General features: G+C 35.5%; 1 protein-coding gene across 2 annotated transcripts in view; it reads left to right on the top strand.

The window, feature by feature from the left end:
• The window catches only part of ALDH1A1 (aldehyde dehydrogenase 1 family member A1), a 43,331-nt gene that overhangs the window by 4,177 nt on the left and 14,022 nt on the right, over window positions 1–25,132 (top strand). Inside the window, exons 2-7 of one of the 2 annotated variants that reach the window (XM_010393066.3) lie at window positions 7,957–8,030; window positions 8,331–8,449; window positions 15,651–15,755; window positions 19,630–19,770; window positions 22,793–22,922; window positions 23,997–24,058. In XM_010393066.3, coding sequence (XP_010391368.1) covers window positions 8,360–8,449; window positions 15,651–15,755; window positions 19,630–19,770; window positions 22,793–22,922; window positions 23,997–24,058 — 528 coding nt within the window. In that variant the 5' untranslated portion in view covers window positions 7,957–8,030; window positions 8,331–8,359. Of the gene's footprint in view, window positions 1–7,956; window positions 8,031–8,330; window positions 8,450–10,764; window positions 10,841–15,650; window positions 15,756–19,629; window positions 19,771–22,792; window positions 22,923–23,996; window positions 24,059–25,132 lie in introns of those variants that run through there. The other variant, XM_019281861.3, reaches the window with a different exon arrangement.

Raw genomic sequence — 25,132 nt, 5'->3', positions numbered from 1 at the left:
GATTATTTACCTGATGCATGGTTTCTAGCCAGCTCTGTAGGAACTTCCTGGAAATAACAGTATAAATAAGAAATAGCAAGTTAGAGTGGGGAGTGGGGGGACAGGATGACAAAAATGAATAATCATGGACTTCATAAAAGTTTTACATCAGTTCAGTTGCAACTTCAGTAGACATCCTTTTGATGCGTTCTATTAACTGCAAGTTTCAAATCCTGTTCTAGCAGCTAACTACTATGATGTATGGAAAAGGCACTCAACTCTAGTAAAGAGATTTGGATTTTTTTCACTGCAGAGAATTCAGGACCCAATACACCCTATATCAAAACACACAAAAATATACCTTTCAAAACCACTGTAGTTATGAAGATGTTGATAATTAATATAACATGAAGATAATTAGAACTGATTAAAAGAAAATAAGGACTATTCATTCAGAGAATTGTTTCTAAATATCAAAGAAAGAGGTAGATGTTAAATATACCTCTGACATTTTTTCATTTTAGCTGTACAGAAACTTCTTTTAGATGTTCTTCAAAACTTTAAAATTAGAAAGAAGGTTATTTTCACGTGTGAGTCTTTCATAGCTGAAGAACACAATTACTACACAGAGGCTTAAAAAGCACACATAGCAATTATGTAAAATCAGTTGAGGCTGTCTAAAACTTGGCTTTGAAACAAAGGTTCATGGAGGAAATGCTGAAAATTACTTGGCAGTAATTGTTGCTAACAATGTAGGTTAATAACTAGTGTTGGGTCTGATTCTGATCTAACCCTGACCAGTTTTGCCTTTGCACTCTATTGATTTGCATCAAATTATTCATGAAGTTCACTGATAAGAGCTTTTACTGTGACCTGTGTCATAAAATCTTTCTCCTTATTCGTTATCAATTATTTGAGAAGCCTTCAAACTATGCACTACTTATTACTTGCTCCCTCATTTGAACTGTGTACCAAAAAATGGTTTAAAAAATTAGTTTAATTTTTAACAGGAAAAACAAGAATAACATTTTTTGGATCACAAAAAGATACTCTAAATATAAGTCATTCTATGCTGCCAAGACTGGAATTGTAGTCTATAATAAAACTGCACTTGTTTATTAACTAATGTATTGTTGTGATAATACTGTTCTATTAAGCGTTCTCATTTTCTCAGCCCAGATAATCTGTCCAGTATTGCAAAAGAAATATAAATGTTGACTAACTTTTATCATAAAATTAGAAAAGCAATTGATATTTATTTATTAACTATTGTCCTGTGGACAAGAAAACTAATTAAGCCTAATTGAAAAACCTATACTTTTGTCATATGATAACTTATTAATTGACTCTTTCCAAGACCTTATGGAAAATATTTGATGTCAGGATTGAATAATAATCAGGAATTAGGAGAGTACAAAAAATTCTATTGATATGAGTAAAATAGGATTGATTATATTCCATGTTTTAGGGCAAATGTTGAGACAGACTTTTACAAGCCAGTTATGGTTTTTTCCAGGTTTATCCCAGTTTTGTGAGAATTTCCTTCTTTCTCTAGAAATATAGATATATTTTTGTGGCATCAGAATATACTGAGTTCTTTTTATTTGTGTTTTGCTTGATTGCCTTTTTCACAGACTGTTACACCTTTTACTTTTGTATGATTTTTTTTATGATAAACTAAAGACAAGAAACAAAACAATTACAATTCATTTCAATTTAAGGAAGGAAAATATACTGCACTCTACTAAATAGTCCTACAACTATTAAGGAATGCTGCAATGATGACATAGATAGCCTTCTAATTTATATTATGAAGAATATTACTTCCTGTAACTGAAATGTGTTCTATCGATAAATACTTTTTAAAATGGTGTAATAATTCCTGAACCACTAGTCATTCTCTCATTGTCCCATAATATATACAGTTCCTTTTATTTTATTTTGGTGATTTTATGATCATATTTTAGTCATTATTTTATGTGTCAATTGTCCTATATACAAAAATAAAACATCTGCTCCCAAAAATCTATATATATTATGATGCATGCTACAAAAAAAAATAGACTACAATGAGCAGATAGATGTCCAACTAGCAGAAGAAAATAAATAATTCTAAAATGCATTTAGCATCATAGAATGATAGAATTATTTGGGTTGGAAGGGACCTTAAGTATCATCTAATTCTAAGCCCCTGCCATGGGCCGGGACACTTTCCACAAGACCAGGTTGCTCAGAGCCTCATCCAGCCTGGCCTTGAACACTTCCAGGGATGAGGCAGCCACATCTTATGTGGGCAACCTGTTCCAGTGCCTCACCACCATCACAGTAAAGAATTTCTTCCTAATATCTAATCTCTACCTGCCCGTTTTCAGTTCGACCCATTACCTCTTGTCACTACGTGTCCTCATAAAAATTCACTCTTCCATCTTTCTTGTGCCAGGCTCCCCCTTCTGACGGCTGCTGTAAGGTCTCCCCAGACCCTTTTCTTCAAGCAGAACAGCCTCAACTCTCTCAGCCTGTTTCCAGACAGGAGCTGCTCCAGACCTCTGAGCATCTGCGTGGACTTGTTCCAACAGGTCCATGTCCTTCTTATGCTGGGAACCCCAGAGCTGAATGCAATGCTTCAGGCAGGGTGTCATGAGTGCAGAGTAGAGGGACAGAAACACCTCCCTTGACCTGATGACCTCATTTCTAATTATGCAGCCCAAGATACAGTTAACCTTCTGAGCTGCCAGTGCAAATTGTCAAAACTGTTGATTTTCTCATCCACCAACACACCCAAGTCCTTCTCCTTAGGGCTGCTCTCAATCTACTCTTTGCCAACAGTTTTTGTGCTTTTTTTTTTTTTTTTTGTGCCCCAATCCACATGCAGAACTCTTGAAGTTTGTGAGGTTCTCACAGGTAAGCCTGACCAAGTCCCTCTGGATGGCATTCCTTCCCTCCAAAATGCATGATGAAATGCAGCAGCCTAAACCTACCCACTGGTACAATTTATTCTTGTACTTTTGACATGTCATTGTGAGATGAAAGTCACAGAATCATGGAAGCACAGAAGGGATTCCACTGAGTTGGAAGGGGCCCATAAGGATCATTGAGTCCAACTCCTGGCCCTGCACAGGACACCCCAAGAGCAACACCATAAGCCTAAGAGCATTGTCCAAATGATTCTTGAAGTCTGTCAGGCTTGGTGCTGTGACCACTTCCCTGGGGAGTCTGTTCCAGTGTCCAGCCACCCTCAGGGTGAAAAACCTTTTCCTGATATCCAACGTAAACCTCCCCTGACTCAGCTTCCTGTCGTTTCCTTGAATCCTGTTGCTTCTCATGAGAGTGAAGAGAATTCCAAGAAATTTCTTTGTACACAGTTATTGTCCATGTTGCAAAACGGAAAGACTTTTCACTAACAGAGTTCAAATTTCAAACTCAGATATGCATCTCTCTACTGCCTCACTCCATGAGTATATATCTCACAGAAATTTCATAATGACTGAAGAACTGCTAGTTGTGCTCAGAGATACTGGTAATTATATTAAAGGAACACTTGGATTTTCAGAAATGCAGGATAGTCAGCGTGCTGCAAAAGCCAAAGGAATTTGCTCTGTAGCCTTGAAAATGTTGTCATTTTGACTTCAGTGCTTTGCAATTAAAGTTATGAGAACTTGCACATCCCACCCAAATTTGAGATCTCAATTTAGATGGGAAAAAAACGTGAATTTCACACCAGTTCTGCTTCATTTCTGATGTGTCTGCCTTTCCACATCACACTAAAAAATGACCACTGTTTCTGTTCTACTGCCACTAATACGATATCATAAGGAAGATCACTAAAGAGCATAAAGAATTTCAGAACAAGAATCCAGTGGTTTCTCAAATCTCAGTGATTTCCACTTTTAAACCATATATTGGTTGTTTTCACCCTTAGATCTTTCACTCTTTACTTAATGCTCATTTCTATCAGTACTAATGGGGGATCTGCTCAAATCCCTGAATAATTCCCTTTCTGAACTCCATGTATAATTCCCTTTCTGAACTCCCTGTATATTCTGATTTGGAAGACATGTTTCAGTTAATCAGGATTTTTAGTTAACAGTGATATTGTCTAACAGATATTGTCCAGGGTTTTTTTTAATTGTGAGGTTTTATAAAGTGTAGGCATGTACTTCAGCATTCAAGACTCAGTCTAAATTCAGCACAGATGATAAAATACAGCTACCAAACGGTGGAGTGCAGCAGTGTATCTTGTGCAGCTCCTACCCCAGAGAACTTTGGACAGTATGGTATTAGTCCCCATGGAAGATTATTTACCTTCAATGTTTTAAATTATAGCAACTTTGTAGAGGTTACTTAGGTAGTTTTGTCCCCTTTTACAGGGGATAATAGTTGTGGAAGGTGTAATTCTGATTGATCATCAGGTGAGAGAGATATTCAATATGAAATGTTTCCAGAGCTGTAGGTGACAAAACCTAAAGGCAGAGAACATCTACTGTCTACCTGCAAAAAAATGCTTGCATTATCCAACATTAGGGGTGGTTCAAGCTAAAGAAATGCAGTCTTATCTGATCTATGTAGCTTTGAGCATCTCTACAACAAAATAAGTATTAGATTTCTTTAATGATCAAATGTATGAAGGCCAAGGGATTTTTTCCCTAGAAACCTAAGGACCAGATTTTCTTACTGCTATGATTACAACTTCAGCTTTATAAAAATATTAAGTCAACTGTCCCCTGTTGGAGAATAGAGTCACCTGGACTGTGGGAACTTGGAAAGTAGTTTGGCATTCGTTAAAAAAAAAAGGAAAAAGAAAGGAAATTGAAAAAACAACTGTTTAGAAAAAAGAAAAGCTTGTGCCTATGTTTGAGGTGTAAAATCCCAACAGTTTATGGCCTTTAGAAAAATCAAAGTAATTTCTGGATAAACGAAATTCCCAGAATAATCTTCTTCTACAGTACAAAGTAAATATTTCTCTATTTAGTGCTTGAAGGGCATAGAACAAAATAATGTCTTTCAGACAGTATTAACTCAGCATACACTAACATAAAAATGCCAAGGAGACTCAAAAGTTGCTCCTGGACCTATATCTCAGGGCAGCTAGGAAAGCCCAGGGCATTACAGATGGTACTAACACTGTGTTTAGGGACAAGAATCCAGTCACAGATCACATCTGGCTTGTTCTTCTGACACACTGGTTTCATCAGTTGGATTGACAGCTAGCTCAAATAGAAACTCTGCCTTCATCTGTACATTTCTGGTTCTTGAATTACATCTTATATAATGAATATGGGGTTGCAACAAACCTCAGTATAGGCCCAGTAGTTTGCCTACCTAGACTACAATGAACTCAACAAGAATGTTACAACATTGTTGATATCCCACTGTATGGTCACATGCGAGGAGGACTTGTAATACGGTATGCTGTGTTTGGTTATTAATTATCTTTTTTTAAATCTTTGAGAAGAGACACATAGACAAACTATTTACAACTTTTTTCTAGCATAAAGCTTTTACATAGCTTCCTGACGCAGGGTGGCATGAGTCAGACCTAAAGTTCATGCAGCCATTGCTCTTGTGTTTTACCACTGCCAGTGCCATTCAGTAAGGCATATAACAGCTTAAACACAACTTGCACAGTAGACCTCTACTCTTGTTCCTCCCTGAACTTGTATTAAACAGGGAACTCAGTAGTTTTGAACTGGAATAAATGTTATGCTTTGGAGTATAGAAAGCACTATCATGAAGTCAGAAAATACGTCACATAGTTCGCCAGGGTGTGGAGTAACTGGGTTTCCTTCCTTTAGTAGTGAAAAGATAACAAGTAAGAATCAAATTATTGTCCAAAAGAAAGGAAAAAATTAGCTAGAATACAACATTCCCAAGAAAACATTAACAACAAAACTATGTAATCTTCAATAGCTGTAATATCCAAGTGCACTACTTGAAATAATAATACAATCCTATAAATAGTTATAGTTCTTGAATTGCTCATCATTATTTAGGTGAAATGTGAAAGGATGTCACTCAGGATGGGGAAAAAGGTCCTAGAATGAAAATAGCAGAAAGGTACAATAAACAGGAACACGGCATATGAGGAAAATTAAGTAATTTCTGCACTAGGCTAAAAGCATTCCTAGGCTGAAAATAAATAGAAAAGTGAAAGTGATTCATGAAACCCAGGAGTGAAAGAGGGAAACAGAAAGAGAAAAGAGTTTGTCTTAAATGAAGAAATGGTGCGGAGAACAAAGCAGTGATTACCAGCATGTTTGGAAAAGTTGAAACTTTTCATCCAGGGCAGCATCTTTAAAGCTTACCTGCACAGATTTCAGGCTGTCCTTTATAGACAGGAAAAGAAGATAAATGCTAACATTTTCATAAGAAACTATAACAATGAACTTCTAGATTAAATCGTTTTTTTAAAAATTGGGAATGTAATGGTAACTAAATATGAGAATGCATTTAGAACACTCTCAACTGCGAGAAAGATCTTTTGCTCTACTTGAAACCAGAGAAACCCACTGATCTCCATTTTGCAAATCTGAGCAATTGGCAGGTAAGTTGACTAGAGACAAACTGTTTGTTGTTAATGGAGAAATTAGTGGCAAGAAGTTTATTAGAGTAGACTTTAGTGTCTAAATCAGAAAATTACATGGAAAAAAAAAACAGAAAAAAGATTGCTACACAAAGATAGTTAAAAAATTTATATTCCAAATAAAAATGAACAAACCCTATTTAGACATTCTGGGTTTTGCATGAGACGAGAGACTCAAAGACATTCCTTACAGGCAAATACTGTAACCCAAAATGTTAAAGTCTGAAAATGCTCAAAAAACTTTCAAATGTACTGTTCTATGTTCACATGTCTTCAGCCAGACCTCTGGCAGCTAAGGCAGAAAAGCTGACAGATGCATCCAAAAGTACGTAAGCGAGCAGGTATCCTTCAATATCACAGTGTTTTTAGCAATGGAAATGGGTTCCCTTCATTCACAGGACAAGTTGAATGGCTGAAACTTGTTTCAGTCCACACAGCTCTTTACATCTCACTGAGAGACGACTATTTTGAGAATAGAATTCTCTGTTACACAGAAATAACTTGAACTTTTCTAAATTTCAGAAACTCTTGCTCAAACCATATGTCCAAACACAAAAATCATTAATAATAATTATGGCATGCACTTTAATTCAGAAAGCATGTGAAATAGAATTAATGCATGGTAAGATTAAGCTCATGATATGTCCTGCCTCATCTGTCAGTTAAAGGTCCTACATTGACAGATGATTTAGATGATACCTCATATTAATTAATTAACTGTGAGCAGGGAGTTCTCCAAGAACTCATGTTGTCTTAATGAAAGCAATAAGATAATTTCTTTCTATTTCTATGGCATGGATCCAGTGTGCATTTTTCAGAAGCCTAACATATAAAAACAAGTTCTGTGATACCACTAATCAGAAAAGGTAGGACTTCATGAAGAAAGGAGTTTCTTGTATCTTATAAAAAATAAAAAAAAAAATTATTTGTCTGTGCAAGATATATATTTTTCATTGAATAATCAAAACAGGAAAGTGGGTTCTACCCAGAGTAGAAAACCCTTGTCTATTGAACAATTTGTTTTGGACTCAGATATTCCAAAGGACACTGTGGTAAAAACTTTGTCCTTAAATTTGTGGTGCTATCTAGAAGAAAAAAACAACAAGCTTTTTCTTAGTTCTACCCAGAGATTTTTTTTTCTGGATTGATCAGTTTTCTCCTACCTTCACATTTCTTGAAAAACCCACAAAGGATTTTGTATCACCCTGTTTCTCTTTGATGTGCAAAACAGACATTAATTACAGTACTTCTAATGCACTGTGGACATATTAAAATGTAACCTAAGGTGGCTTGTTTTTTAATGCATGGTTTCTAGCTCTGGTAATTATTCTCATCGACCTTCTAGTAAGAAGGGCTTAGTTTGTTTTCAGAGCTAACAAGTCTGTCTTTACCTTCAGACCTGCCTTCAAGTACATGAAGAATTTCCTTTAGAATTTGGACACCTGCCTGCTGAGAGAAAGCAATATTACAGGTGAGATGAGGAGGCCTTAAACTCTGCTCCCCAGTGAGGAATTCAGAGCCTCTGCCTCAGCAGTTTGTTTCAGCAGCATGTGCTTCACTGAGGTCTCAGCTCACTGAAAAGGCTGTTGCTTTTGGTCATAAAAATAAGTAGTGTCATTTTCTCTTTGCAATAAATTCTTTCATCCAATCGTATTCCTGTATGCAAATATACCATGGCTGGTTCAGATAAAAAAGCACAAATAAAGCCAAGAGCTCAGTCAGGGCAAAAATCACCGTATTCCCTTTATACCTTTTTTCACCTGTGTTTCAGGAACATCCTCAAACTTCTCAGCTGAAGACATGAAGAAGCACGGGTCAGACAGCAATCCTGCTCTGGTTACGCCAGCACTGCCAGAACCATTAAAAGATCTGAAAATTAAGTACACCAAGGTTAGTAACATTTGCTTTTCTTAATCTTTCTTATGCATTCACTTCAGACAGTAGGATGTGCTCATTTTAACCTTATATGAACTGTGGAAACCACTGTAAACCAGTGCTTAAAATGTTTATTCTGGCTGAATTCTGATTTTACACATAGCAAGTGATCTGCAGTGATCCTTTTAACCTAAGTTAAAGCACTTGTATGTGCAAGCATGATAGAATGGTTCTATATTTCACATGGTGTGGATGTTGTTTTTCTCCTGAAACAAATTTTCAGCAGTGATAAGTTTACCAGAAAGTATAAATGGAGCAAAGAAAGGTTTCTATTATATCATTTTTCAAAACAGTGACAACAAATTAAAATGTTAGCATATTGCATTGCGTTATAATCAGATTCAAACAATTATGCCAGATAAGCTTACATAGAAAGGGATGTGTGAAAATGAAACTAAAAATAAAATTAATTCTGTCACATATTTACATTAGAGAAAATGAATCTGGCTTTGAATTTTTTTTTAGCTAAACAAGTTGCTAATAAACTAGATAGAGTCTAACTATGAAACTAACTATGAAATATTACTTCAAACTTCTTGAAATAGAAAATTCTTTCTATATAGAGTTAAAAATATACAGATAAAGAAGGCTTGAATCCAGACTTGTGTTTCAAGCTTTAAAAGACTCTTTGCCAGTTTTATATCATAATATTATATCATAACACACAGATATCTGCTAGAACTTCTTTGGCAGAAGCTTTGCCCTCTGAAACATCCAGGTAGAACTATTGATCAGAAAGGACCTCTTATCTTTGGAAATTCTTGGTTACTGTTCTTTTCTTTCTTTCTTGATACCATTGCAAGGGAAATAATTTTATTTTCCAGAATGACTGTTTAGTTTCTTTTCCAAAAGCAGGCATTCATCTAAATTAGTCCTTTTAAATTCCATTCTATCTTTTTTTTCTAATGGAAAAACTTAACCACGTTCCAGTACATGTCTTTCTTGAATAAATCATGCAGGATCTTACTTTGTAAATATTTAACAGGAAAGATATGTAGTTCTTCCATGTGATAGCCTGCCACTGCTCTTCCTGTCTCAAAAAAAGCCCAAAACATTTTTCTATTTGATTTTTTTGTTTTCCAAAGGAAAACAACTAATATGAGAAAAACACCAAATGATGTAACTGAATATGCAAGACACAAATTCCTGTAAATATTGCCATCCTTCTAAAATATTTAATTAGCAAAAATCTATTCTGTTAGTACAAAAAGGCAACTGGGAGAGAGCCAGCATCATTGAAAAGCCTAGTTTGTAGTGTGCAATCAAGGAGAGTGTCACATAGCAAATGTTTCTTTTGCCTTGACAATAGATACCATTTCCTTGAAAGCTGCTTAATGATTCCAACTGTGTAGAAATGCAATGCACTTGTTTGCAAAATCCAGCACACCTCTGTGGAGGCTTGATTTTTGCAATGCTGTACTCATATCTTCAAATATCACATAGGATTGTCTGAAAGCCCCAGCAGTGTACTGAGGGAGTTGGGATAATAGAAATGTCACCCCATACACAACACTCATCCCACAATTTAGTAAAGCCTTTGCATTCTTGTGTTCTTACCCATCCCATTCCTCTCCTGTCCCATACAAGCTAGAACATTGGGTGTGGGTGACTAGTTACACTGGAAGATGAGGGAAGCACTAATTTCTACTGATGTATTAACCTTTCTGTCCAAAGCACCTAGAGCCAGATCCTTCATCTTCATAAGCTCCAATTTCTCTTTTTCTACCATTGCATAATACCAACAGTCATCACAAAAGGATCTGAAGAAAGATCTGCAGATGTTCTAAGGACTCTCTTTACTTATCAGTCTCTCTATTTTATCTCTATTTTATTTTCTATGTGTGAGATCATTTGTGGCTTTTCACATAGTTCACTTAACTAAATGATCTATAGATTGGTATAGCTACATGTCAGAGTAAGCCTTTTACATATTGTATAACACTGAACACTCTTCATGAAATTTTACTTTCAGCTATCAAATCAAATGTATTTTAAGCACTGAAATTGGCTTGTATTTTGAACCATAAAGTAATCTTGAATTGGTTTCATATATGAATCTCCTTTAAAGATATTTCCATGAGCCCAGTGAGTTTTGGTAGCTAGTTAAAAATGTGCTAGTAAATATTTTACTTAGCCAACACTGAGGAATTAGACAATGATTAGACAATGTGGAGTCACAAATGCTTTCTGTCATGAGGCTTTCACATACACTAAGCCCTGTGGTACTCCTTTAATCAGAGAAACTCAGATTAGTTAATTATTAGGTTGCCAAATTACATGAAGGGGAGAAAAGGTCTGAACATTCTCTTGCTAAGCTGCATGTGGAACATCAGAAAATGTGGAAGGGTAAGACACTCTGAGTAAAGAAAAATTATAGCTAAGCGTTAAACTGTTGCAGTGACTAGCTTCAAAAACAAAGGTGAGGCATAAAACCACAAAAATGTAATTGGCATAGCTGGGGAAAGGTAATCAGCTAGAAAGCTACTACAGAAACTTTCTAAGATCAACTCACTTTGTAGACACATAGTAACTGAAAAATAATAAAAAAATTGTATAAATACTTAATAGAAAACATACGTTTTCAGATAATTAGTCTATTGCATGTAATTCCTACCTCAATAATAGCCTATAAGTCCAAGGGAGAGAAAAAAAATTACATGAAATATTAGCCATATATAAACTTCTTGTAAGAAAAAACCTGAGGGGGAGAAAAGAAAAGGATTTTACAGCAGTATCTATGTTGACGAATTTGTTTAAAGCTTACATTTTCCTTCTTTAGTAGTTCCTTAAGAAATGTCATATATTTTAATTTTATTGCTCAAAGAACACAGTGAGATTCCATTACATATTTTGAGACTAGTAAATTAGAACTTTCAGCACTTGAAATGAGCCTCCTCTCAGGCCACAAAATTTTAAGGCTTAAGTGTATCTGTAAAATTTACTGCCAAGTAAATTTTTAGTGAATTACTGTACTCAAGGATACCTGAATGGCTGTCACAATCTATATAAGCAGGTCTGAAGAGGTGCAACAGTTATTCAGCACTCTGCACCACCTCACATAAGTGATGCTGAACTGCCTCCAGCACGCGTCCAGCCTCAGCCTTGGTGTCTCTTCCTTGTTCCTTGCCTGTAAAAACGTGTTGTTTGTGTAATTCCCTGCTTCATAGTCTACTCAAAGAAGCTCGAGAGCAGTCAAATGAGCAAGGGTTCAAATCTGGTGAACACTTTTATCTCTGTGAAACAGGAAGCTGGGCTCATTTGAAGAGTATTTTCAAGAAAAACTTTGTTAAGAGATTTAAGGCAGATTTAAGGTGGGAAAAGGCTTTGCTTTTTCTTGTACTGTAAGTTTGGAAGAGTTTCTGAAATCTAAACAGAAGAGAGCTTAGACCTTTACTTCTGTATTTAAAAAACTATCCTTAATGGCTAAGTTAGGGACGGTTCACATTTTAGTTAGTTTCGTTACGTTTCTTGACTACATCTCTGTATGAATTATAATGTAAATCAATAATAGCAAATTATATAAAAATTTGTCCCTAGCAAACAGTAAGTTTATAGATAGATGCTGAATATGGGATCAATGCAACAGCAGAAATTTTCTTTTTAAGCTGGCCTTTTAAGTTATTTTGCAGAAGCATTAAAGCCTGAAACCATGTACAGACTGTACAATATTGAGCCCACAAACAAGGAGATCCTTATTCTAAGGAAGATTAAGCAAAAAGTTATGTTTCATGAGGTGATGACACCTAAGTAAAGACCCTAAAATTTCTTTGAGCAGAGGTATGGTGTTCATCTGAGACAAAGACGTACAGAGTCAAATGCTTTTTTCTCGCGTGCAGCACAGACACAAATATGGCACTTCCCATCTAGCAAATACTTAAAAATGAATTCACAGTTCTTTCAAAATACTCCAGAGCTGAAGGAAAAGAACCCACTGGGATGGCAGAAAAAAACCCAAAGCTCAGGTCTTGTCTCTCCATTCTCTGCTGAGGTCATCTGAATGACTAAATCAACTGTGTAAACAAGGACAGAAATACTGCAGTCTTCCACGTAACTTCAACACCAAACAGTGGATGGTATTAGATCATTTGAACTGAAATCAAGCATTTCAGAGAAGCAAGATTTTACTGTACTATGACACTGAGGAATAAAGACAATCAGATGGTTTTTGACTGCCAGTTGCCTGGGCTTTATTTAAAACACTAAGCTCTAACAGTATACAGTCTCATATACTAGAAATCTGTATTTCCAGTTCTACTGCAAAGAAATCTGAATAGTCACCAATTCTTTGTGTTGTTGAAATTAAAAAAAAAAAAATTCTCTCCTAAAATTCCTGTGAAGTAACAGTTAAAAACACCTGTAACAGTATTTCTAAATTTTTTGCAGAAAAATACACTTGTAGCTCTAAACCTCATGGGGCCTAGTCAGTCACCACAGATAACCCACTGCACAGCACTTGACACAAAAGGGTAGGTCCTTTGCATTTGTGTCTGAAGAGCTGTCAGTGGAGTTCTGACTCACTGAAAAAACACTGTAACCTATTGGAAGATGATCCCAATCATTGTTTTCCTCAGCAGGTCAAGGTTGTTGTTAGAGGCTGCTGTTAGCTGGCACTTCAGTGCTGCCTGGATTTAGAGATCCACATCCTGCGTGTAGTAAATACTCCACAGCATTTTATGGGCATGGCTGCATGCACGTTAATGAGTACAGCTGCCTGAAATGTGTTAATACAGCTTACATGGAGAGTTTTGACTTCTTCCTTTCCTGTCTTTCTTACTTCCAGTTGCAAGGCTGCTATCTAGCTTATGAAAGACATCTGGGTAACTCTGATACAGTATCATAAATATATTTAATATAATTAAGTTATGTTTTAAACAGGAATGATATTAGAAACATTAATAAAAAATATATTCTAAACTAATATTATAGGTGATATTGAGTGCTGCAATAAATGTAGTTTTTAAACAAGCACTTTAAATATTTCCAAATATGGTATGTCTTTCTATTATTCCTTTCACAGACAGATATGAATTTGGCATACTGTAACATCATAGCAGTGTTATGTTAATATTTATCTTTTACTTTTTCTCTTCTCTTGGCAATGGCTTTTTTTCATATTAACCATTTAACTCCTGTCTTTGTCCTTTCACCACTGTTGGGATTTTGTGTGGATATTCTTACAACTTGCTTCATCGCCTATCAGAAGTTTCCATGAACTTAGATACTTATTTCACAGACAGCTTTTGTTAAATCAGGAGTTCGGTGGTCAGTCCTGATGGTCAGAGGTGGCAATGACACTCTGTATAAGGTACCCAGGTAAAGACAAGCAAAAACATACAGAACTGTATTAATCTAATACAGGAATGCATTAATATATTAACAGATTGTTGCCATATCCATTTAGAGATAATAATTTAATCAATCTTGATAGTTATTTATAAATTACTCACCAGTTATTAACAACTACTCAACTAGTTTTAATACTATGCAGAAAATGTATTCCCTGAAATCTGTCACATTTTCATAGCATATGTGGTTGAGGTGGAAGGATTTAGTCCTCAGGTTTCTGTGAAAAAAAGCATTTATCCCGCGGTTCCGGTGTCTCGATATTGTCTTGACCTGAGTCAACCACTGTCTACTTTGCCAATCCCAAAGTATTTTCTAGGTTTCTATTTCTAAGTTCCTGCTACTCTAAGCAGCAACACTAGGTTCTTTGTCCTAATGGAGAGGAGGCAAGAATCACATCTTTCCTGCTAGCTAGTCTCACAGCTAGATTCCAGTGAGTAAAGGTGAGGCAAGATGACCTGATTCTAGAAAGAAACAAAATTTGAGCTCAAAATACGTGGTACAGTCATTCAGAGCCTGACATGGCCGCAGAGGTGAGTACAAAAAAGATCTCATATTCATGCCTGCAACACAATGGCACTGGAAGACAGGGAGAAAGGAGGGCACCAGCCCACCAGCATCAGGAAGGTGGGCTCAGATGCTGGGAAGACAACTTAGCATGGCACCCCAATTTCAGTCCTGACCTGAACCCAGAGAACACAGAGAGGGTCAGGCAGGGAAGGTCAGGTACTGTTAAGTTTGGACTGTATACTTTATCATGTCCACTTCAAGAAGCAACCTTCAAATCACTTATTAGCAACTTATCCTCCTCTTTTCAACAGCTGTGCATTTATCAGGTCTTTCCAATGAGCATTTCCTTTCTGTTTCGAGGTTAACCTACAGTTAAAACAAAATTAAACCACTTTGACCATTTTACCAACAGTACCTCAGAGACAGCAGGCTGTAGAGTAGTACAGGTCTTGTGCACCCACAGGTAAGACCCAGGATCTGTTTTGCATTTGTGAACAGAGATAAGTACCTCAAATTTCACACAGAAGTCCGTATGCCTGGCCTAAGCACACAGAACCATCTGGGTACAATTCTGTGCACTGTGCCCTAGTATAACCCTACTTGAGCAGGGTGATTGGACCATATGACCCCAGTGTGGTCTCTTCCAACCTTACATATTCCATGATTCTGTAATTCATTCAATTGACTATGACAGGGTTTTTTTCAGTCTCAGATTTAATTTCAAAAAATTGTATTATTGGTTTTGTTTGTTTGGGGGGTTTGTTTTGGTTCTGGTTGGGATTCTCTTTTTTTGGCAGGAGAGAGTGAAGAGAAATCAAAGCAAAGCTAAATACAACAGTGGTATCCCAGATATTCTTAATATACTACACTGACTAAATCCAAGGACTGTGTTTTCTTCTGTGAGGCTGTGTAACAGAAAAGCCCTTCATTTTTACCAACCCTGTGAGCCCAGGAAACTCAGGCCATTTTCCATAGGTCATTTAGGGCTTCCCTATTACTTCACAGAGTGGAAGGACCCCTATGTAACAGCATATTTTTATGACATGAAACAAAGTAAAAATACAGTGTAGGGAAAATTTGCCTCTCCAAAGGAAGTCAATTTTAAAAAGCTGATCCTGGTTGAGTGCATGTGTGATTACTCATCTCTTTAGAGTAACATAGAAACAGCTATCCAGTTTTAGTTCAGGCCTCTATCAATCCGGCAGCTCTCAGCTATGAAAGATATGTTTATTCACTAAAACATGTAACAGACAACAGCTATGTATGCATTACTAATATTGTTGCACTCTTTCTTCCCCTGCAGATATTTATAAACAATGAATGGCATGATTCAGTCAGTGGTAAAAAATTTGCAGTCTTTAACCCCGCAACTGAAGAGAAAATCTGTGAGGTTGAAGAAGGTGACAAGGTAGGGTTTTCTTTCTTGAACTTAACTGTAACTTTAATTTCAGTGGATCTTAAAAGCAGGAAAGCAAGCAGCCATTTGTGTGATGTAAAACATCACCTCAGATGTACCTGATTCATCCTGTATACCTTCTTCCACAAATAAAATGCTTAGCCCTTTTTTACTAAGCCATAATATTTTTTTGTAAAGAGACACTGAAAAACTGCTTTACCTTGGGCTCATATGAGAAAAGTTCTGAAGAAATATTTTTGCTGATTTGTTTTACTAATATTATTGATTCTTTTTCTTATCTGTCATGAGTGATATCTAAAAATACAGTTGGGATTTTATTTTTTCTGTTTTTTTTTCTTTACATGTAATATAATCATTTATATAAGGCTTTTCCTTATAGATAAAATAAAGAGAACAAATACTTATAATTTCCCGCAGACTTCGTGAAGATGATCACTAACATCAGTATTTTTAGTTATATGTCTTCTCAGCACTGCCCCCTTCAAATATCTTGTTTTGTGAAAAACATACTGGAACACAGTCCTAAAAATTACAGTGAAGCTGAAGGTGGCCTATCAAATAGTCACTAATTCCTCCAAATTTGATCAAATTAAAGCATGTTGAATCAATGAGTGTTCAGCAAAGGACTAAAAAACTTGTGGAAAACTGTAAAGAAATATTTTTAAAAATATATTTATGAGATTCTGTAGTGGAAAGTTTCGGATAGATGACATGTAATCAAAGATATAATGAAAACCTAAGACCTAATCTCGGTATTTTTGTTGCATTATGTGTTTTTCTTACAAACAGGACTTGTCTAGTGCATACGGTTTAAATGTAAGTAAAGGGGTAGTTTTTTAAATAGGACGGGCAATGTTCTTAACAGAATTAAAGTTCTGACCAAAGAAAGGGTTTTTTTATAAATTCTTAGAAAGTAAATACAAGAAGTGAAGGTTTTATTTCCAATTCGCAAGATGACTGTAACTGGAAAGAAAACTGATTTTAATATTACTGGTTTTGTTCTTGTACATATTTATTTAATTTTCTATGCTGTCCTGTCAAAGTTAATCTTGCATCCAAAGGGGAATTTTTTTCATTTTTCTCACAAAATGATACATTAATTTTAGTCAAGAAAGATGCATATTTAGAATGTTTTGTATAACAAGCTTTTTTTTAAGCTCAGCATAATAATGTTAATTAAACACCTTTTTATCCTGTAGAAATAATGTAAAACTTGTTTGTCTGTATTATAAGTTCACCAGAAGTTTACTGCCAATATAATAAGCACATACTTTTCCAGAATTATTTATTTACTGTAGAGAAATTCACACTGAAATAAAATTCTCTTTTGAGAAATACATTCAGAATCATCTTCTCATTAAATCTTTGTTACTCTGATCTGTAATTTCATCCTAATAATCTTTGTCTCTAGTGTTGTCTAGCATTTCAGCAATAGTGACCACCAATTTCCCAGAAGGTCATAATGAAGACACATTTTAAACATTTTCTTAGAAAAACATGGCTGAGAAAGTCTGGCTTTTAATTATTTCATATATTTAGCCTGGAGTTTTTCAAAGGTTTTGCTTTTCTTTAATACCAGCTACCTATACATAGTGCTGAGACTCTGATATTTGATCATCTTCAAATTAAATTACTCATAACCTGCAACTGTTCAGTTACCATTTAGAATTTTTGTAGCTTTCTTTCCTTACAAGCTCTCTAACAACTCATTGAATAAAGAGATAATACTATTCAACATACAGGGTTGTTTTCTCTTCAATAATTTTGCAAACTGATGTGTGATGACAACTGCTATTAACTAAATTGCCTAGTGAATTGCACAGATCTAGTAAATTACACAGCCATTATGAACCTAATATGCAAGAGGCTAGACTTCAGATAACGAGCCAAGAGATTTTAGGAACTTAATTTGTGCTTACAATAGGGTTGACAAAGGGCTGTCCACTGCCTTGCAGTGGTATTTTAGAAAACAAGAGGAGGTTACAAAGCACAGACATATATGTGGGTGGGAATTGTTTTCTTCCAGTTTGATGGCTCTTTCAAAATACATTCCTAATCCTAAAGGCCCCTAGTAATAATAAAGCAGCTCACCAAATTGTCAGCACACATAAAGTAAATGTACTTCTGTAAAAAATCTAAACAGAATCAGAAAGAATTCTTCATACTCACAGTGTAGATTTATGTAATGAAATTAGATTTCATACAGTTGAAGAACAATCTTTTTTTAATTATTTTTCATTCACAGCCCTATATTATTCTTTTATGATTTTTCTTGGTTTTAATTATTTCTGCACTTCTAGTAGAAAGAACACTGGGCAATGTAGTTTTAATTTACATGATTCATATTCATATGACTTTTTTTCCCCTTATCCTTTTCCATTTAAGGCCAAGCCACAGCCCTTGAGTCCTATTGCAAAGATGTAGAAAATTTATTATAGGGGTCACAGGTAGTGATGAGCTGTTTGACAGCATGCTGACAGATTCTGAAGAAAAGCAATTCTTCTTAATTTGGTAGATTTCAGCTACCTGGTGTAGGTGACTGGTCAGTATTAGCCTATAGTAATGTCTATGCCATTCATATAGTTCCTTCCTATCTTCTCCCAAATTTCCTAGAAAAAACTTTTGGAAGTTCTGTGGCCTTCTGCCTAAGAAGTCTGTGCTGGGCTTTCCAAGCCACTAACACACCCCACTCACAGCGTCCTAAAATTAGTTGATGGCTACCAACACCAGTTAAAGATTCAAGATCTGGTTCACATTTAAAACAATTGACCTTGGTGTTGACTTAGTTGAATTTGCTGATTTAGTCAACCTTGATAATGATTTCCTTGAAGGAGATTTTAGCAAAGAGCAGCACAAAAAATGTTTGAAAGAAATCCTTTCAATATTGCATGCAAATTTCTCTGGCAAATGTGGCATATAAAGAAACTTCTTTTTTTCTTTTTTTTTCCTCAGAATTTCTCATTTCCGATTAAAAACTAGGATAAACCTCCTTTTTATGTCACTGTTTTCATTGGTAAATTTTACAAGAATTATGAAATGCAGAAGAATTCCAAATACTAAAAGCCTTTTTTCAAGAGATTGCAATTGGTTTTTTTGGATCCTGGAGCACCCTTTGCACAGAATTGTTTCACTGTAGATTTTTCTTCCAAAGTGAAAGCTAAATGATAAATAATAAAATATGCTATAAAAAACATTAATGGACTGAAAAAATAGCTGCATATGCAAAGACAGTGCTTAGACTTTAAAATATTTAGGCTTAGCATTTTAAACCTGGCTTATTTTTAGTTTTTGAAATAATTTTATACATAAATATTTCTTGAAACTTTCAAAAATAAATTTATTGATTTGTCTTCCTTAATAATAAATTTGTGTTCATTTTATGAAGGATCCTAAGGAACATCCTAAGGAGTTTTTCTAACCTGGTCTTCATTACACTGTGAGGTACTTTCAGATGATGAGCAATTAAGCATTTAACTTACAGACGTGGCATCTCTTTGTAAATGAATGAGATTAAATTGTATCATCAGTGTAAGTGCTTGGTGTACAGAAAGGGCTTAAAAATCTAAATTTTAAAAATAGAGTTATTTTCTATATTTTTATTTTAGAAGCCTGGAGAACCTATCTGTTTCTCATACAATTTCACATTGCTGATATAGCAAGGGAAGTGTTTGAAAGAAAATAACCCACGTATTTAACATTACTGTTACTAATTTTGATTATATTGGGGTTGTTCCTCTTATTTAAACTTTATGTTAAGCTTATGCTAAACTTTACTTGTTTAACAGCAAAAAAGGATGATGGCAGAACCAATTATTGATGGCAGAACCAACCACTGATTATGTAAGTTTTTTTGTTTTCCCCACAGGCGGATGTAGACAAGGCAGTTAAAGCAGCTAGAAAGGCTTTTGAGCTTGGGTCAACCTGGCGTACAATGGACGCTTCAGAGCGAGGAAGGCTCCTGAATAAACTAGCTGACTTAGTGGAAAGAGACCGTCTGATTTTAGCTGTGAGTATGATATGTGAACATAGGGACGAGGAGAAAAGGCCTGATTTTAAAAGAAAGGTGCAAGCAAGTTTAACATGCCTCATCTTTTGAAAGCCAGGCTGTCTCAACACATGGTTTTCTTCTCTCTAGCAAATGGACATCACTAAGCTGGCTTGCACTCGGGTCTATTAACACCCTATATCCACAAAGTAGTTGATTATTTGATTAGCTTTAAAGTGATACTTAAACTATCTACTATCACAGTAATTTGAATTGCTGATTCTTAAGGACACACAAACATAGATCACATGGTTAATGCTTGTCTAAACCAAAGACTGAATTGAGGCCCAAACTCAAGTCAAAGCCTGAATCAAGGCCTAAACTCAAAACTTGGCTCAGTGTTTATAGATGATACAAGTCAGAACTGGGAGAAACTTTGAATTTCAGGGCTCTGTAGCTTCTTATCGCTGGTCCTTCATTAACTCCAGCTTGCAACTAGCAATGAGGGATAAAGCTTAACCAGAATCAAAGGGAACAATGGATTATTTTAAGAAGAACAATAACATGAGCATTGGGGAATGATGTCCTCTCTTAAAGAACTACTGTGTACTGCCTATTTTACCACACTTAACAGAAGACCCATAACTCGTAATGTTCTCACCTACAGATTGTGAACTAAGGCAAGAAAAGACATGTAAAATAGAAATGCACCACCAATTTGATAAAGGCTGGTATCCTTTCCTCACTGTTTTAAACTCCACATATGGTACTATTATTAAGGTGATTTCTCTGCTACTTCAAGCACATTCTGGAATTAAAATTTAGGTGGGGTAACTGTTTGTGCTGAATATGAATCCTGGTTTTCTGCCAATTGCATAAAAAAATTTAAAGAGAAGGAGGAGTATCCAGCATTCAGGATCATCACTCAGACTGATCTAGTTACAGTTTAAAGTATTTAGCCATTCGCCACAAAACACACTGTAGATAAGCTCATAAAATTTAAACCTTCAAATATGTAAAATCTGCAAAGCATCTGCTGCCCATTATATGTCCTTACAACTATAGAAGAGTTTCTCAGCAGAAGCCTTGGGCGAGTGGAACTTACACCCTTTAAAATGCTAGATTTGAGTTGAGAGAGACAAAATTTGAAGAGAGGTATATTTTTAATAGAGAAGTATGCTCTCTTGTCCATTAAATAATTGGATAAGCTGGCATTTATTTCTTTATTGCATTATTTATTTATATTATTTACTGCTTTATTTGCATTACAATTGCAAAGAGGATGAAGATACCATTTTTTTTTCCACAGGAAGGATGACACATTGAATTAGTTTTTGTTCCCATTTGCCATTTTCATAATATGAAAGAATTGCTTTTCTCTGGGGCCCCTCCCAACTTTCTATTTTACTGACTTTATTTCTATTTCCTACAGCTTAGTCACATTATTAACTATTTCCCTTTTCAGAAAAGGTATGTATGAGTGAAGTGCTTTCCAGACTTTGATGAAGAGAGATTTTCTCCACTCACAGTTTATTCTACCAGTAAAACTAGTACTATAGAGTAACACATACTCCTGTGCACTAGAAATCAAAATAGATGTCCAAAGCTAATTGCAAAGTTATTTTCCTGTGTTCATGCATTTGACCAGGATGAAAATTATTCCATTTCAGTGCTTTGTTATGCTTCAGAGGCTCAGCACACCTGTAGATAGGCAACTGAAAAAATAAGTCAAAGCAAGGTACTGAAAGAGCCGCTGAGAATTGTGTTTCTTAGGTTTCAACCTGTTGTGATGCTGAAAGCTAAAGAATTCATAAGTTTGAGGCCAGGGAATAATTTTCTCCCGTGTCCAAACAGAAAAATAAAAGCACCAGATACATCAGTTTCTTGCTGCTAAGAGCCATGAAGCATTGCTATCTTCTCTCTTTGTTCTGTTCTCTTCCCAAGTATGATATCTGAAATGTGCCCAGTTAACTAAAATTGTGGACTTCACAGGGGAGTTGCTGGTGAAAAACTGTTCTTGAAGATCAGTCTGTTGATCCAACCTGAAATAATAAAGAATGCCAATGTGATTAGATCTTAAAACCACAGTTTAGATCTTAGAACTATAGTTTAGGCTCCCCGTCCTGAATATTGTAACAGGATTGTTCATAAAATTGAAGGTCCTTGGTTTCTCTGTTTTGGAAAAGTTGAGAAAAATGTTCTTGAAGTGTCAAAAATATGCTGACACTATTTAAGAACTGCTCATGATCTTTATGTCCCAATAGTAAGGGGCATGGAAATTAGTCCAAACCACACTCCTTAGATTTGGCTGGAAAGCAACCCTATTTAGAGCTGGTGTCTCTGTGGGTGGAACAGAATTGCTCAGCCAAAAAGTTGTATATCTTGAATGAATATTTACAGATCGTTAAAAGTTTATATCTACCTGGCATGGAGTGTCAGGCCATCTGCTGTTGTCTTCAAATAAGACCAGTTAGTTCACTCAATTACTAGTTAGCTAATAAAAGAGAGTCTCTTCTCTATAAGCATTTATTCTTCATACTGAATTTTTCTCACTTAAGAGTCCTAGATGGGTCAGTTCTTTCCTTTGCACATCAAACACTCAAGGTGTATTTAGGGTATTTTATTACAAGATTTGAGTCTTCTTGCTGGTGTTTGAGGAAAACCACTGATTTTATTTGCATCAGTTATTTGCATCAGTTTCCTACCTGATCTCTTGATCTGTGCTTGCAGAATATTTAATATAAACTAGAACTGTGTAATTGATTCATAGGGGAGAGATGTTTTCTGAGTAAATCTTACCATTACAAACATGTCATGATCATGCTATCTGCATAGCTCAATACAAATAAACCATCATGAAAATTTCTCACGTGTAAATTGCTACATTCAGTTTTTCAAAATGTGTCCTTCACAGGGGAATTCATCTAATGCTTGTTCTAAAGCTGAAATCCTCAGAGTTAACTACCAAAAGCTAAATTACAAAGTACAAGCAAAAGAACCGTTATCAGTATTTGATATTTTTTTGAATTGCTGTTGTCTGCAGACAATGGAAACCATTGATGGTGGGAAGCTCTTTTCCATGGCCTACCTAATGGACTTGGGTGCCTGTATCAAAACTTTACGCTACTGTGCAGGCTGGGCTGATAAAATCCATGGACGTACCGTTCCAGTGGGTGAGTAGTTCTGAGATAACAAAATTGGAGAACTGAAGCCAACGCAAGCTGTAGATAACTGCCTTTTATCTAAAAGTTGTGCAACATAGAAAATATCTCAAATGGAAAATATTTTAGAAAAGGTTTAAGATGGGTTATTAAAGATTTATTATAGTTCTCAGTTTAAACATTTAGTGTAGGTCTTCACATTTATTTCTTGTTCTATACACTACTAACAAGAGTTGTTTATGGACCGAAAAAATTAAGCTGTGTGTACATCTAAGAAATGTGGTAAGCTACTTTTGCATAGCATTGTATAGTTTATACAAGACTACAGTAGTGGGACCTGGGTGTCTGGGTATTTAAGCAAAGATTAGCACAAAGCAGTAATATTTATTTCAGTGATTGGATAATCTATTAGGAAGAGTAAGTACTAAGAGATAGGAATGAGGAAAGAGTATTTGCTAAGATTTCATTCCATTCCCTTTCCCATTAAGCAGCTCTAGGAAAACATTGTCTCTCTAGCTACCTTCTCTCAGGAAGACAAAGAAAAGGATGGTAATAAAGAAGGAATTAAGGGAAAGGTAATAAAGAAGGAGTTAAGGAAAACTAGAGTGATAAATACTTCCAACTTTTTTCCTCATGTAGACCTCTATGCTAGGTTTAATGGAACACATATTTATTTGAATCAAAGAGAATTTTATATTTAATGGATTTGATTTAAGCTAAGATCTAATATTAAAAAATGTCTGATATGTACGTAGGATTTAAAAGAGAACTTTCTGAAAGAAAAAAAAGGTGATAAAAGAAATGAGGAATGCTTGTTGGTGTGCTGTGCATACCATATTGAGAAGCAGGGTTATCACTGCAAAAAGTCAGTCAGACTGGAAAAATCAAACCTTGGAGCTATGAAGAAAGTAGACATTGAATCCAGATGTATTTTATGGCTTTTTGCATAGTTAAGATTTTGAAAATATCATTTATAAGTAAAATCGTATCCAGTTAAGTTTGGTACCCAACTTTATCATTTTTCTGATCTAACTGTTTCTCACAAATGCTTTGTCTGAATGCCTAATTTTTTTCTTTTTCCCATAGATGGAAACTTTTTTACATTTACAAGACATGAGCCTATTGGTGTTTGTGGCCAAATTATTCCTGTAAGTTGGAACTATTTATGCAAAACACAAATGTTCCTTGTTACAAATGAAAATGCTTTTGAAATTTTACCTCTGCAAGTGCATTTGTGAAACATCCCTAGGCAGAAATTTTCAGGTCCTGAAAGACAGAAACCATCCTGAGTACTGTAATTCTGATTCATCAGTTTGTGATAAGTCAGTTTGGTCCAACCTTGCCCTCTCCTTGCTGTATATGGAGAGAAAATAAATATCAAAAGTTTGACTTATAAAATAATTTGAAAGATGGAATTTTGTTTCATAGAAACTGAAAGAATTAGAAACAAACATATAAGAGAGTGTAATATTACAATCTATAATGTTTAAGCCTATAAGCCTGTAAACAATAAGTTCTTTAAGACCCAGAATATCTGTTCTGCTCCATACAGCATTCAGACAGCTGGATCTTTATGGCTAAGACTCATTCACCATCGCAGTGGTACAAGTTACAATACAAGGAATGTGTCCAATAAAGCTCCTATTTGTCCCATCTAAATTCCCAGTTTTGAAGTCACTCATTTTAACTGTTGCAAAAGGCCTCCCTGAGTCTGATCACTCAAAACACTAGAGGACCTCAAGTTCTAAATTTATTTGTGAAGTCTGCATAATTTTGGTGGGTGCCTGTAAAAACAGTTGTATGCACTAGGCACTCCTAATCCACTCACCCCCTTGCACATGGCAGTTACGAGCAGCCTCACCTGACCTTCTTGGCAACTCAACAGATTCTGAAAAAGTCATCTTGTCTATAAGGTCTGCGCGGACATGTGGGTCCTGCCTGATGTCTTTAAGTTGATCTTGAACATTTGCTATATCTTTAGACCACCACATTGATTTGGAGAACATTGCTCAAATATGTTTGTATCCAGTGTCCAGGAGAGCTCGGGAAACTGCTGGTTTAGATCCTCTTGTATGTCAGACACAAGACATTTCAAGTAAAACACTCAGTCAAGATATGCTAAAGAGCTAGAAACACTAGATGTGGCCATTTAAAATAGAATTATCTCCTGGAAATATAAGCAGCCGTTAGTACAAACACTGACCTCCCTTATAAAATGTTAA

This window comes from Corvus cornix, chromosome Z (genome assembly GCF_000738735.6).
Source record: "Corvus cornix cornix isolate S_Up_H32 chromosome Z, ASM73873v5, whole genome shotgun sequence".
In the NCBI taxonomy this organism is placed as follows: Eukaryota; Metazoa; Chordata; class Aves; order Passeriformes; family Corvidae; genus Corvus; species Corvus cornix.
The sequence above is the reverse complement of the archived record's forward strand: the minus strand, read 5'-3'. Positions and strand labels throughout refer to the sequence as shown.